This window comes from Acyrthosiphon pisum, chromosome A2 (genome assembly GCF_005508785.2).
Source record: "Acyrthosiphon pisum isolate AL4f chromosome A2, pea_aphid_22Mar2018_4r6ur, whole genome shotgun sequence".
Lineage (NCBI taxonomy): Eukaryota > Metazoa > Arthropoda > Insecta > Hemiptera > Aphididae > Acyrthosiphon > Acyrthosiphon pisum.
Genome location: NC_042495.1, coordinates 25,909,257 through 25,925,111, shown reverse-complemented (window position 1 = coordinate 25,925,111; position 15,855 = coordinate 25,909,257). Strand labels below are relative to the sequence as shown.

At 27.5% G+C, this 15,855-nt stretch overlaps 2 protein-coding genes across 5 annotated transcripts in view; one reads left to right on the top strand and one right to left on the bottom strand.

Annotated features, from left to right (window-relative positions):
* LOC100159958 (spermine oxidase) overlaps positions 1 to 4,933 on the bottom strand; it is a 9,928-nt gene extending 4,995 nt beyond the window's left edge. Inside the window, exons 1-2 of one of the 4 annotated variants that reach the window (XM_016803135.2) lie at positions 4,805 to 4,931; positions 4,409 to 4,542 (exon numbers count right to left, since the gene is read on the bottom strand). The gene's annotated coding sequence lies outside the window, so the exon portion shown is untranslated. Of the gene's footprint in view, positions 1 to 4,177; positions 4,356 to 4,408; positions 4,641 to 4,804 lie in introns of those variants that run through there. The other 3 variants (XM_003243399.4, XM_001945667.5, XM_029490400.1) reach the window with 3 other exon arrangements.
* Positions 4,934 to 5,220: 287 nt separating this feature from the next.
* LOC100164668 (mitochondrial proton/calcium exchanger protein) lies at positions 5,221 to 12,251 on the top strand. Its single transcript, XM_001946988.5, has 10 exons — positions 5,221 to 5,701; positions 7,200 to 7,636; positions 9,530 to 9,673; positions 9,737 to 9,874; positions 9,937 to 10,140; positions 10,201 to 10,701; positions 10,763 to 10,891; positions 10,971 to 11,176; positions 11,264 to 11,411; positions 11,476 to 12,251. The coding sequence occupies exons 1-10, from the start codon at positions 5,656 to 5,658 to the stop codon at positions 11,770 to 11,772; spliced, it is 2,250 nt and encodes a 749-aa protein (XP_001947023.1). The 5' UTR covers positions 5,221 to 5,655; the 3' UTR covers positions 11,773 to 12,251.
* Positions 12,252 to 15,855: the final 3,604 nt, after the last annotated feature.

The window sequence follows — 15,855 nt, the reverse complement described above, 5'->3', positions numbered from 1 at the left end:
GATAAAACTTTTATTGATACCTATTTATAGAAAAAAAAAACTAAAAAAATTTAAAACTGAAAATGTCCGTAAAAAGCTCAAAAAGAGTCGAAATATTTTCAAAATTGTATGGTGTATAAGAAATGCTAATATAAACATTCAGTAAAATTTTCATGTATCTGCAGTTATTCGTTTTTGAATTACAACAAAATAAGGAAATCGCTACATGAGAAATCGAGTGAATATCCAATGTTGTAAAAATTTGAATTTCAAACGATCATAAAAATTTAATTTGACTTTCTTATAGATATTTTTTGTTTGATAAAGGTAGATAATCTTATAAGGAATCTTGTATTACATTTTCATATCTAAGATTTAAAAAGAAAAATTTTTATGAATTTCTAACTCGAAATAATTTGCAAATTTTCGTGATTTTTCCATATTTTGTCATTTTTTGAACTTTAAATGCTTATAAAAAAAAACTGTGACTAACGATTTTTAATATTTTTCATCTGTCTTTGAAACAATATACTAGGAGCCTTCTATTAAATTTTCAAGCTTTTTTATCCAACAAATAAAATTTTATTGATATTTTTAGAAAAAAAACTAAAAAAAAATGGAAAATGAAAATGTCCGTAAAGAGTTCAAAATAAATCAAAATATTTTGAAAATGTTATGGTGTATAGAAAATGCTAAGATAAACATTCAGTCAAAATTTCATGTATCTACGGTCATTTTTTTTTAAGTTACACCAAAAACCAAGTTCAATTTTGTGAAAAATCGATTTTGCGTAAAAATTCCCGTTTTTCCTTAATTTTCTTTTGTTTTTCTCGGCGCTTTTGAAAACTACTGGGAAATTTACAATTAAAATATTTTGAAAATTTTATCATGTATAGTAAATGGAAATATAAACAACCAGTAAAAATTGCATGTATCTACAGTCATTCGTTTTAAAGTTACACCAAAAACCAAAATCAATTTTCTCGAAAACAGATTTTGCGTAAAAATTCCCGTTTTTCCTTAATTTTTCTTTTGTTTTCACGGCGCTTTTGAAAACTATTGGAAAAATTTTACTTTTGACCCCCCAAAGTACCAACTAGATTCACTTTCCTATCAGAAAAGGTACTGTTGAAGAAAATCCAAGCACTTTTACTGTCCTAAAAGGTGATGACAGACACAAAAAAAAAATTTTAAAAAAAATTAAAAAATTAAAAAAAAACACACATCATTGTAAAATCAATACATTCATCGTTCCACTCAGAATCTATAATTCAATCTTTAATTTTGATAAATTTTAAAGGGAATTTGACAAACAAAAATATGTGGTTTGTTATGAACTATTTTAATATTATATTAGTCCTTAACTAATTAGGAAAGAAAATAAATTTAGTTTTAAATAATGTACTTATTATCCTATTATATTTTTAATTATTCATAAAACTGTTATTCTTATAATAGCACCACTGGTATCGAATGTAACAAACAAAATATATAGTAATAATTATTAAATTATTGTGACCAATGATGATAACTATATAGGTACTAATGTATATTAATATGCTTAAATAATATTATGTTATTATTATCCTATTACAGAAAACATGTAATTTATATTTTTATCTTGCGGCTCCGTGCCTTCATGTGACTGTGTTACTTGTTTTTCCAGCGGGAATTTGTGTATATTTATATATTAATATAATATTACAATGATGTTTTTTTTTTTTAATAAATGAATACGTTGGATCTTAAATGTCTATGTACATTTATTTTAAAAAATATAATTATTTATCAATTGAATTTGAATCATTTTTCATTTAATCGTCGTCGAAGAAACAAGATAGATAAAATATACAGTGAAATAGTAATATTATCATATTATTGTCATTGGTGAGTACCTATATTATTTATAATATTTATTTTTCACAAGTGCGTATAATTCGTAAATTAATATTCATTAAAATTAAAACATTATAATTAAGTATTTTTTGAACTAATAATAGGCATATTATATTTATATTCTTTATCTAAATTATATAGAATCGTAATATTTTTAAGTCATTTTTTCTCGTTGCTTTATTATTGTTTAAGTATTAAGACTAGGATCACATATTCACATGAGTGTTAGACTTAGAATAATCATCCATTATGCATTTTTAATTGTAAAACTATTATGACCTAGAAAATATTATTTTTGTATTATAATTATTTCAGATATACAGTAGGTATTTTGTATATGTATGATTTAAATTAAATAAAAATTACTACTTTTAATTAAATAAATAAAAAATGCTTCATTACAATATTTGATGAGTATATTATGAGCTTAGTGGTAGGTAGTAGATGTTGTAAATATTGTACAAGTGAAAAATATACAAAAAGAGAAAATAAAACTAGCATTGCCCTTCACTGAGGTGGAACAACTATCGAAGAGCAAGAATAATTTATTATATCTAAACTTGGGGAGAGACAAAATAATAAAACATAATATAATGATTATTAATCAAATTCTACAGTAACTTACTAATACTAAAGATAAGTAAAGTAAACAAGAAAACCAAATTCTAAAAAAAGAAGAGGATACATTTTTAAATACATTTTCAAAACAATATAACAGCTGTAAGGATAAAAATATAAAATTATGTGATTAAGTATTTTTTTTTTATTATAAATTTAAGTTTTTTAGTTTAAGTTTAAGATGAACATAGTAATTACAATTTAATATATTTTTAGGGATCATAAATATTTCAAGCCAACTTGTAAATACATATTTGCGGTTTTATTATTATTTATTTCAAAAAATGTTTTTCTGGTGTTGTAAGTTTGAATTTTAGATTTAATAGCATTTGTTTTAAAGATATAGCAAATAGCTTGTTTTTTGTATATTTTACTAATATCTGATACTCGTAACAGTTTGAATAATTCAACTGAAAGATAAGTTTTAGGTTTACCTTGGATTATATTTATCAAATGTTTTTGTGCGACTACTAAGTTTGCTATTAATGCAGTGTTACAACCATCCCAGGCAATTATTCCATACTGGATTAATGATTGTATTATTACTAAATGTTATTCTGATTGTTTGTTTGTTAAATATTTTTTTTGCCATCAGAAAAAAAAATGTGAGTTGTCATAACTTTATTATGAGATTATTAATATGGATATTCCACCTAAGATTTTCATCAATTAATAGTCCTAAGTATTTTACGTTTGAATATTTAAAGAGTTTTGGACAGGTACATGTTTTGGGATTACGATATGTATAATGTATGATGATTTCATTTTTTTCCATTGCAGTTCTTATGTTATTTGAAAATGTAATACATTTTGATTTGTTATAATTAATTCTTAAATTATTACTGAAAAACCAGTCATCTATCAAGGTCATATCTGATTCTGCTTTATTCTAAGCTGATGGCCACGAAGTATTGGAAATTACAACTACTACTGGGTACCTAGATTCCTCTCACAAGTATCCCGTGTAAGGGCAAATCGGTGATATTTTTTGGCCTTAAATAATAAAATAACAAATTAAGTATATACCTACTTATAAGTCTCAAGTTAATTTAAAATCTATAATTTCATAGTGAATACACCAATGTATGCACATCGTAATGTCAAACAAATTAAATATTATTTAAATTAATTATTTCAAAGAGTTTACTTTTAAAATATTTGACATTTAGTAGCTAAGCTTCATGTGAAGAAATTTACTCATAATTTTAAATTGTTAATAACTAAATTTGAAACTAAACTATTGAATATATTTTTATTTTTATTTGAAGCCAGCCTATAAGAATCTAGTTAAAAAGCTTTTAATTTATTTTTATCCAGTGAATTTTGCAAGAAAGTTTTAATCTTGTTTTAATAACTTTTAAAATTGAAAAAAAGCATTATTTAGACAAGTGTTATATAAAAAAAAAAACTCAACCACCAAAAAAAGAGTTGAAAATATTACCTAAGTTGAAGGAAGTGTAATAAGATACTTATTTTCAAATGTACAATTGTTGATATATATCAATATAAAGTATAAAGATTGTACTTCATTAAGACTTTACAGTAGTTTTCTCCGCGACAATTTTTGAAAACCTATAATTTTCTTTTTCATACTAATGCATTACATTTACTTATTTCACTATGGTTAAGTATAGATTGTAAATATCTCTATTAAATAAATATAAAATATGAAAAATTAACGTACTTTAACAAAACTGTGGGAGACCTCAGAGCATGGTCTTGTGATACAGAACAAAACTAAACAATACTTAAAGTTAAAGAATGTACATATATTGTACGACACTGCAACATCTACTGATTGCATTCATGGCTCATACAATATAGGCCGAACCGTTCAAACTAAATTCCTAAACTGTATTTTTGTGTATGTTCACGAACAGCGTAGGTAATGAAATATAAATATTGAAGCGCTTACTAGTTATTTGGTGTCCATGGATTCGGCGATCATGCTATAATATGTCTCAGCCAACCTTGACTAGGTACATAGTTTTTGGTCATGTTGTGTGGGATAAAATAAAGGGATAAATGCCAATTTAGTTAGTGTGCGGACTATACAAAAAAAAACATTTGATTAAAATTTAAAAAAAAATCTAACACTATTTTGAATGTTATTTGGTAATGAAAAAAAAAACAACCAAGCTACTAAAATCGGTATTGATAAGAGTTACATGATAACCAGCTGATAATATCATCCAATATTTGATTATGGGGATAAAATGGCAAAATCGAATTTATGTCGGCGAATGTCCTCTAACCACGTAAATTCAGTTCGATCTCGCGAACCACCACTAAAACTTACTATATTACTTACTACGACTTTCTTTCCATCTTTTACTCTGTGCAGAATAATGCAGCACTCTGGGTCGGGTGTTCTTACTTCTTAATAATGAGTATTGGCAATAATAATAATAATTATAATGTCGCGGCCGATTATCCAACCGTATCACTCGTATTCGTGATAGCACACACTTATTCTGTGGTGATAGCGCGATTACCGGTATCAAGTGATACCAGTGATACCGGTGATCGGGCCCGGGGTCCGGGACACTCGAGCGTTTTGCTCGGTTTTCCGAGAAGCCTACTCCGTAGCCTTGACCTACACGACGCCCTCCACCGCGACGGCTTACGATCACAGCTGCTGCTGCCGCCGCCGCCGCCGCCGCCGCCGACAGACCGGCTTATCATTATCATCGCGATGATAATGATGATTGGCTGTGAACGATTATTACCATTTCCTAATCGTTTTGCGAAAATGCAATTAGTATTAATTATAATATTATAACTGTATGAGAAATTATAATTTAATTTATACAACGAGAGAGTCGTGGTTCGAAACGTCCGAAGTACGCCGAGAAACGAAGTAAATATTTTTATTTGATTTAATTGCCTGCCGCCAGGAACTCGTTCATAACAGAATATCTCCGGCCGGTTCGTTCGTAACATCAGCGCCGCCGAATCTCTCCAGAAATCGTTTTATCACACACAGTGTCGCTTTCGTATCATTATCATCGTCGTCGTCCGATCGCCGCCGTCACAAAGCTCAATTCGCTCGCGAAAACCGAGCCCGCACACATGTAACGTTTCGCATAACATTATTTTCTCCTCAGACATATTGGTGCTCGTCGATCGGTTTAAGCTCTGTTGGTGAAAAACGTTGCCAAAATGAACATAACGAGAGCGGCGAAATCTGGTCTACGGCCCTGCGGAAGTAAGTGGACGTTTAACGATTATTTTTTTTATTAAATTCCGACGATGTGATCATGATAGGTACCTAGGTACCTACCTATTTTGTAAGCCCGAGGTAGGTGTTAAGTTTTCTACTTGGCGACCGTAGTTTTTAAATATCGCACCGTTCCATTCAAGGTCGATATAGTTATCAAACCGATGTTTCCCCCTAGAATATCATGCCGTCTGCTGATTTGTATTTAATTTTTATCCTTGATAAAATGGGTATCTAAATCCTAGAGATTAATTGAGTTCCCTCGCGACAGATATTTTAATACTATATGATTGATGATACATGCCCGATAGGTATGTCCCATTAAACTGTCTAGGTCAATCGTTTGGTAAAAGAAAATAACTGTTTTGTTTATTTTCCTTTGTGCATTGTTTTTATTATATTCTTCTTTTTTGATTATGATTATTTATTTTACTACCTGTGTTTAATTTTTATAGTATTTTAATCAAACATATAAGCTAATATCCAAATAAAATATTGAATGTAGGTAAAATATTATAGGTACATTACCTACCTTTAAAATAAATGTACTTATTATTATTAAAACTTCAGTAGGTAGGTACTTAGACTATTAAATAGGCTGTTGGTTTTAATATTTGTTTCATTAAATTAATATTAGGTACCTATACATGCACAATTAAATATTGCCGATTATATATGACTATTTAACAATATTAAATATGTTATGTAGTTATTTTTAATGTGTTATGTTACTTTATTTAAGTTAATATAACCTTATGTTAAATTAATTTTGTGTTTCAAACTGTTTTTGTATATCAAATACAATATACAGTTATATTATAATATCTATTATAAACTATAACAATTATTCAATTAATGTTTTTTTTTTTTAAGTAGGTAGGGGAGAAAATATTTTTATATTGCACCAAAGGTGTATCAGTTTTTATCACCAACAAAAATTATCTAAGTATCAATGTATTACTCTCATTAGATTTATATAACATCATATAGATAACTAATAATAATATATAATATATCAATTATTCGTGATTGCTTATTTTTACTTAATGTAGGTACTTACCTATTTAGTATCATACCTAATGTACCCATGATCAAATAAGTTTAAAGTCAAACTAAAGACAATTTTTATATTTTTGTTGAATTTATACTTATTAAAACAGGTTAAGTCATAGAAAATTTAGTTTTTATTTTAAGTAAATTCCTAGCAAGTAACAAAACAAACCTATTATATACATGTGTCAATTAGGGTCCTATTTAAATATTTCAAATTGGTTATTTTAATCCATTTTTATTAGTTCAAGGTCAATATAGGTCAAATTTAAATCATTATTTTATATAAATTAATATTAGATAATCTAACCTATATCTTATAACTACCTACTCACATTTTAATTAAACTGTAAATTGAGTTTAATTAAGTACCTACCTACCTAGATTATGTACCTACTGATTACAGTATAATATTCTAAATTATTTTTTTTTTCAGATTTGTACAAATTTTACAATAACAAACACTTTGGTGCCATTTGCTTGAATCCACAACCATGTTCATTTTCAAACAATTTCTTTTACTCAAATGTCGCTTCAAATCGATTTCTTCCAATATCTCGTTTGACAACAAAACTAGAATTTTCCAATCCCCATATTCGACAAATATCTTACACATCGTCATTATTATCTGAAAAACCATCTTCTAAAATTGAAGAAACTGTAAATGCTGTTAAAGAAAAAGCTCAAAAAGAAGCTGAAGGAAAAGAAGTTGCTACAGTTAAACCTACAAAAACAATAAAACAGAAAGTCATAGATGAAGTGATGCACTATTATCATGGTTTTAAACTTTTGGGGCTCAATGCAAAAATCTCCTTTAAGTTGGCTCTTAAAAAAATGAGAGGTCAAGATTTGACAAGAAGAGAACATAATTTGGTAAGTTTTTTTAAATATATTATCTAATAAAATTAAATAGATGATTGATTTATTATTGAATTAGTATTTGAACGAGTTATGACAAAAATGTATAGTTTATCTGAAAACAATAATATGAAATATTTTTCTTTCAATCATAATTTAAATTGCATTGTACTAATCTGTACTAAAAATACTTTTACCTCTATTTCATTATAATTTACAAGAAATTGTTGCTTCTACATTTAAACCTGTATTCTTTGAGTCTACACTTTAAAAGTTTAAAACTTACATAAATGTATACTGAATGAAAATGAATTAGACTATTTTTTAAATAATAACATAAGATGGTCAATTCTTTAAAATTATCTCAGATTTTTAACACATTCAACGCCGCCCGTGGTTTCAGAAACGGCGGAAAAAACTAAAACCACCCATACCTTTTAAATTTAGAGTTCATTGTTAATGGCATATTTTTTATCTTAGTTTCAGTCTATTAAAAAAAAATTTGATTTAATTATAGCGTATATCAGGCATGTCAAACTCAAAGTATCAATTGGGCTAAATACATTGAATAGTTTACTATTTGAACCGCACATAAAAATTTAATGAAAACATAAATATTTTGTACAAATTTTTCAATTTTAATCTTTATGTTCACGAATACAGCAATTACCAGTAAATTAAGAAAATAAAAAAGAAAATTAACATTAACATTTTAATAAAATATAAATCATACTAATTATTTATAAAAATAGCTGTTGTATAAATTACAAAAAAAACATGTTAATAATTCTTTGTAGACGATATTTGACATCTCTTTTCAAATTCGGAAAAAATATTATATGACGAAGACACTTTTAACACTGCATATGTAATATATAATATATAATTATTATGTGTGTCGGTTAATCTGGATCTAACGTGTGATTTATTACTGTTCATTAATGAAAAAAGTTGCTCGCATTGATAAGTACTACTAAACATAGAAATAATTTTACTAGCAAATCCACGAGTTTCTACATATCGTGTTGGCACAAAATTGTAAAAATCAAGAACACCAACCTCATTGAATTTATTTTTTAAATTTGAACCATTTTGAATCTCGATTAGTTCCATTTGTATACACGTTGGAACATTTACTGGGTCTATTGAAAAAGGAGACTTAAACAAGGCAAAATCGTTTTCTAAATATTAGAAATCTTGAAACCTATTTTCGAATTAAGTCTTCAAACATATAATTTTTTTATTAGGCACTACCACTTGGTTTTGATTGAGACATTTTTAACTATTCAATTTACAGTAGAATACATGTAACCAAATTTAAACTCGAACACACGGTGGTTATCTAACAACTAGAGTAGATGTTAACAATGGAAGACGCACGCGTGTCGCAAACTGACAATATCAATTATTTATCTATAATCTATATTGATATAAATATATATAAAGCCATCAATAATCCTTATTCGATTATAGTTTATCAGAAGATAAGACAGTATAATAATGTATACCAAATACACTCTCTATTCTCTAAGAATCTAAGATAGTTGTGACACAACATTAATATTTTTTTTTTTTTTTTGTCCATTAATATTGGTGGTCGCGTGTGACATGCCTGGCGTATATAAACATATACGTTATTGACGCGTCACCTGCCTATTGGAATAAACACTGTTGACGCGTATGCGGCGTTGGAAGTGTTAAGTAACATGAAAAAAATAAATAGAATTTTAGTTTGGGTTGATAAAAAATATTTAATACTTCACTTGTTCACTTCACAATGATCTCATAGAAAATTTCATAGACATTAATAGTCATTACAATTATTTTAATTATTTTAATAATCATAATTTATAAATATTAATTACCAAGAAAGTTACTGATTGTTTTTATTTACTTTTATTGTTTCAGTTTGTTGAAACGGTGGCTGATCTATTCCGATTATTACCTTTTTCTGTATTTATTATTGTTCCATTCCTCGAGTTTACTTTGCCTATTTTCATAAAGATTTTTCCTGGTATGTTACCAACTACATTTCAAACGAAGGATGATAAGGTAAGCTACATATTATATTTTTCTTATTTCATATTAAACTTATTTAATTTCCAACCATTTTAGGAAGCTAAACTTAAAAAGTCTCTTAAAGTGAAACTTGAAATGGCCAAATTCCTTCAAGAAACTTTAGACAATATGTCTGTATCTGGAAAAGGACACACATGTGATTCAGCTAAAGATTTTGCAGACTTTTTTGCTAAAGTAATAAACCATCTTCATATTTTTGTAACTTTTGTGTATTTTAACATTAAACAACATTTTAGGTAAGGCAAGAAGGAACTGTTATATCAGCTGATGAAATACTTAAGTTTTCAAAACTATTTAAAGATGAGATTACCCTTGACTCACTTCCTCGACCACAGTTGGTTGCCCTTTGTCGAGTGCTTGAACTACGACCCATCGGAACTTCAAACTTCTTAAGATTTCAACTGACACTTAAACTACGCTCTTTAGCAATTGATGATAAGGTAAATACCTGTTAATTTTAAATTTTATTACTGGTTAATTTATTGATTTTAAATTTTAAGGTGATCCAAAAAGAAGGTGTTGATTTACTGACACTAAGCGAACTTCAACAAGCATGTAAATCTCGTGGTATGCGTGCTTATGGTCTCACTGAAAAACGCCTTAAACAACAGCTTACTCAATGGCTAGACCTGTCGTTAAATGAAAAAGTTCCTCCTTCGTTACTTCTTCTCTCTAGAGCCTTTAGCTTTACAGAAAATATTCCTACCAGTGATTTATTAAAGAAAGCTATCTCTGCATTGCCTAATTCTGTTGGAGTATCGACTGAAGCTGATTTAGGAGAACGTGATGGAGTTATAGATAACAAGGCTAAATTGGAAGCAATTAAGGAGGAAGAACGTAAGGTGAAAGAAGAAATCGCAGAATGTCTCGAAGAAAAGAAAAAAGAATTAGAAGATGCCAAAAAGAAACCTAAAGAGCAAACTATTCTAGCTAAAGACAATTTAATTGATACAGCACCTATTTTAACCGACACAACTGGAATCAAAGAAATCAAAGAAGAAGTAAGACCAGACATGTAACTTTATGCTTCGATTTTAAATTAATCCTATTTTTTATTTATAGAATGTAACGTCAACTGATTTAAAAACATTAGAAACTGCTATTGAAAATTTGAGTTCGGAACAAAAAACACTTATTGTTGAAAAAGAAGAAATCAAAGATTTGAAGGATGAACTTAAGGATTACCAAGAAGTTAGTAAAATAGAATAAGTTGTAGATATTATAAATATTATATTTTATTTTATGTATTACATTTTGTCGCTTATTTTAGGATATAAATGATCTTCAAGAAGTAATGAAAACTGAGAAAAAAGAAAAAGTCAGAGAATCTAAAGCAGCTAAACGATTATTTAAGAAAGTCAATAATATGATAAAGAATATGGACCAGGTAGTTGAAATGTTGGAGATGAAAGAAAAAAAAATTAAAAAAGAAATAGAAACAAAAGAATTAGTCGACGAAAATACTGCTGAAGAAAGGTAAACATTTGATCAATTTATTCATATAATATTATTTTTATCTTTTTTCCCCCAATTTTATACATATTATGTTAATTATTCTTTTAGTGAATTAATCAATATTGATGAGCTGATTGGAGTAGTACGAAAATTACAAAGTATACCTGATGAAGACAAACTATTACAAATAAGTGAAGTTCTTAGTAAAATTGATGATGATCATGATGGTTCAATAAGATTAGATACTGTATTGAAGGTAAGAAGCATAACATAAACTATCTTGTTCTAAACCTCTAATTATTATAAATGTATTATTTTAGGTATTGGAACTGATCGGTACTGAAAATATTAAATTATCTACTAAGGAAATGGATATGATAACACAATTAGTTATCAAAGAGGAAGAAATGGAAACTATAGAAAAGATGAATAAAATACAAAAATTGGAAAAAGATGATGTAGCCCAAGCAACAGCCCCCAAAGTAATTGTGACATCTGAAACGATTCCAAAAAAAACTATAACACCAATAATCGATTCAAAAATTGTGTCTGATACAAAAATACCACCATTGCCACCAACGAGTAGTACAAAATCAGATGAACCCAAAAAACTATAAGTCAATAATACAATAGGCTTTCATAAATATAAACAATCTTTCATCATTCAAGTATGAATACAAATTTAAAAAAAATGTGATACTACAATACATTTCCACAGTATATGTGACCATGTGTTAATCGTCCCTTACAATTTAGTTTGTATATACAGTTTTTAGTTCAGAACAATTTATTTAATACTAAAGAAAATTATCTAGTGGTTGGTCCGTATCTTTTTGTTAAGTACTATATAATACTGTTATCTGTTTTTTTTTTAAATAATAATATTGTGGAATTCAAGTTAATATTTTTTTATTATTAATTGTATCTCATTTTTCTTTAAAATGTTACCCTCATTCAAAATTCCTCTTCACAAAAGCTTATAGATTGCTTTGCTAAAATAGTAAAATTAAATATATTTTACCATGTTATGTAAGACTGTTTTAAACTATTTATTTATTTACACTTGAATTTTTATTAATAAATATATTTAAGAGTATATTATTTGTGTCGCATAACAACCAATGTTTAATAATCCAAAATTATACAAACAACCATTGGTTAAATGTTTAAGGTGATAAATTAAAAATTAATGAATTCAATAAGTTAACAATTCGCAACAATTACACTTATACAAATAAATATAGCATTTGTGGATACGTCCTCAAATAATCAAATGTTTATACAAGATATGAACATTTAAACCGGCTAATGTGTCAGTTCAACAAAACAATATATATTCTGTCAAACTACTAGGCGTATAAAGAAATCTATTTATTAATGAATTAAAATACATTTTTAAATTATTATTATTCACTCGTTTTTAACATTATCGTCGGCATGTAAATAAATTAATAACACGCAGACTTTGATATTTTTTTAAGACTACGATTTTTTATGTTTTCAATCAATATTACACTACTAGTTACACACTAAAAATGTTCGAATATTTGATTTTTAGGGTTCCGTACAGTAAAACGGGACCCTATTACTAAGGCTCCGCTGTTCGTCTGTCACCAGGCTGTATCTCATGAACCACAAAAGTTAGAAAGCTGAAATTTTCACAGATTATGTATTCCTGTTGTCACTATAACAACAAATACTAAAAATCCTAGAATGTATAATATAAGCAGTGTTGCCAACATGTTGATAGATGATAGTACGGAACCCTTCGTGCGCGAGTCCTACTCGCACTTGGCCGGTTTTTTTTTATTTCAATCACAATACTTGTATGTGAAGTATGTCTGATGACTAAATATGCTAAATGATGTATCATAAACAACAATCGTACAAACAAAGATAATATGTTCTCACTTACCTATAAAGATCATACATTATATTTTATTCTGCTGAATGCAAATTTGCCATGTCGTTCATTTGTTGTTTGTACCTAAGACTTTGACAACTGATGTGGGTGTTGGATGTTCTCAATTTAATTTTAAAAATGTATAGGAAATCATCCAATATTTAAAATTTTTACTTTATTGAATCATTAACAAATGTACACCTGGGTATAAGATATTGCCACAGAGCCAAAAGCGGACGCCACGTCGCCGCCTATCGTTGTGTTTGTATGGTATTAGATCATAATATTAAGATCCAGTGGTGTAGCGAAAACTGTTTTTTTGAGGTTTATGCAGCTGTGCCCCAACCAAAACAGGGTCAGATGCATATATTGGTGAACTCATGATATAAAATTATAAATTAATTATATTATGGGTCTAGTGTGCTGGCATGGCTATTAATATTATTTAAATTTGTGAGGTTAAATTAATTTTTGTCAAAAAAATAATAATAATACACATAAAAGTTTCAAGTTATAACACAAATAATATTTTTAACTACAACAAAATATCTAAAATCGGTATTCACCGTTAAAATATCTAATTTGGTCCAAACATAAACTTAAAATGTACATATAATTTTTAGATGTTTTGGTTACAATATGAACTAGTTATGGGAGCGTATGGGAATCTGTGTTTTAATTTTTCAATCTTTAGCTATAAAAATTGAATATTTTATAAATGTTTAACTACATAATTGTTTACACCAAAAGGAGATGAAAGATAAAATAATCATATTAATAAACAAAAAATACACATTATTGTAAAATCGTTTTTGGGCAGTAAGAATATATTAATATTCTGTAAATGAATAATAGGTAAATAAAACCATAGCAGGCTCCTCTGTGATGAAAATCTGTGAATGATAATTATTATGATTTTGTTGAGAAGTAACAAAAAATCTTGTACCTATCCAGCCCCAAAACATAATTATGTTAAAAAATTTAAGTTACAGCAATCTAAAATAGTTAATTTACGTAATTGTATACATTTATTCGCTTGTTTATTCAACAACATTGAATTTTTTATTCTATAATTCACAAAATGTATAATGCATAGCGGCGGTTCTCAATCTTTTTTTTTTTTTTGCCTACCACTCTAATATAATATTATCTATAACTCGCGTTCCAATAATGATTAAAAATAAGAACTTGTCTAAAGATCATATTGAAACAAAGTATGTACAATTGATTGTTGCGGAGGATTATTGATTCATTTAGGCGCACTTTTAATATAATAAATTACCATAGTGATTTGTGATGATTTCATACACGAGCAACAAGTAAGTTATACTAAGTACCGTTAAACCAAAAACATGACAAATATGAAATCTGCAACTGTACTCTGTGCTGCTATAAGGCGATATACAGGAGTATACTTGAGACGGGACAGTAAAATGGTTTCATACACGATTGACGACTGTACAATTAACTAACTACGAAGTTAGTACTACCAACGAAAACCAAAATATTATGACAAATACGAAATGGGTACTCCTTACTAGTCTTTAGTCTTATACCCTTATGAGTTAAGACGATACGAGGTAAAGTAAAATAATAATTATACTAAATAATAATAACGAGATAATATCAACAAATTCGCCAGATCAAAGCGGTGTGCGTACCGGTTATCATTCGTGATGATAACAAACATCGAAATCGTTGACAGTCAGTCGTGGACCGTGGTTGCTGCCCATCGGCTATCGTGTACATAATAATATTATTAAGTTTTCTATACTATTATGAGAAACAATTTAAATTTCTACTCAAATATTCGGCTTTATTCCAAATAAACAATTCGTTTGGTTACACTATAATAATTAATAAATAACCTAAATAATTAATTCAATTCAAATTTTTTTTTCCAAATGAAAAAAAAAAACATATCTCACGATGGTATTCATTGTAAAAAAACACATTTACGTAAGTAGTTTTATACATATACATATATGTTTTTAAATATTTAGGTAAATAATATTTTCATTTTCTTAGTTCAAATTGGTTGTCACTTTAATATTTCTGCGTGTAAATATATACGTAGCGTACCAACCTACCTACCTATTATAATATGTATTCATAATAGGAATAACTATTTATTACCTATATATGGCTATATTAAAAGTTAGGTACTCTTTGTGTTCTGAAAAATAAAATTTTAACAAATATAATTCTTCAACATTTTCAATCCAATTCTACAAATAATATGAAAGCGAGTGTATCAAATTAAGAATATTCACTTCAAATTCAACATAATAAATCTATATTTCTAACTTTCTAAGCTCATATACAAAGTGTAATAGAAAGAACTGACCAAAAAAAAAAAAAGGTGGGTAAGTGGATGTCGCTCTGCTGTACAGTAGGTTACAAGTGGGTCACTGTATAACGGATAGTATTAAATTTGAATTCAATGATATAATATCACTGTATAAGAAAAACGATTCTGAGTGGAGACGGTATATCAGTCTATGTATTAGACATATATTATATACTTATCTATGGTATTAAAAAAAAAATTGACCTATAATAGGTACCTATAATAAATTCCAAATTAATCATATCATAATATCTATTAGGTACTTATAACGCTTTATACATCAACAAAAAACCGTGGTACTATCATAGATATATAATAGTATACTTTAGAAGTTTCAAGTACCCACGAATAATATTATACAATCACAACAAAATAACTAAAATAGTAATCCTAGGTTTTAATATGTAATTTCGTCCAAATTTGTACTTAAAATGATATAAAAATTTG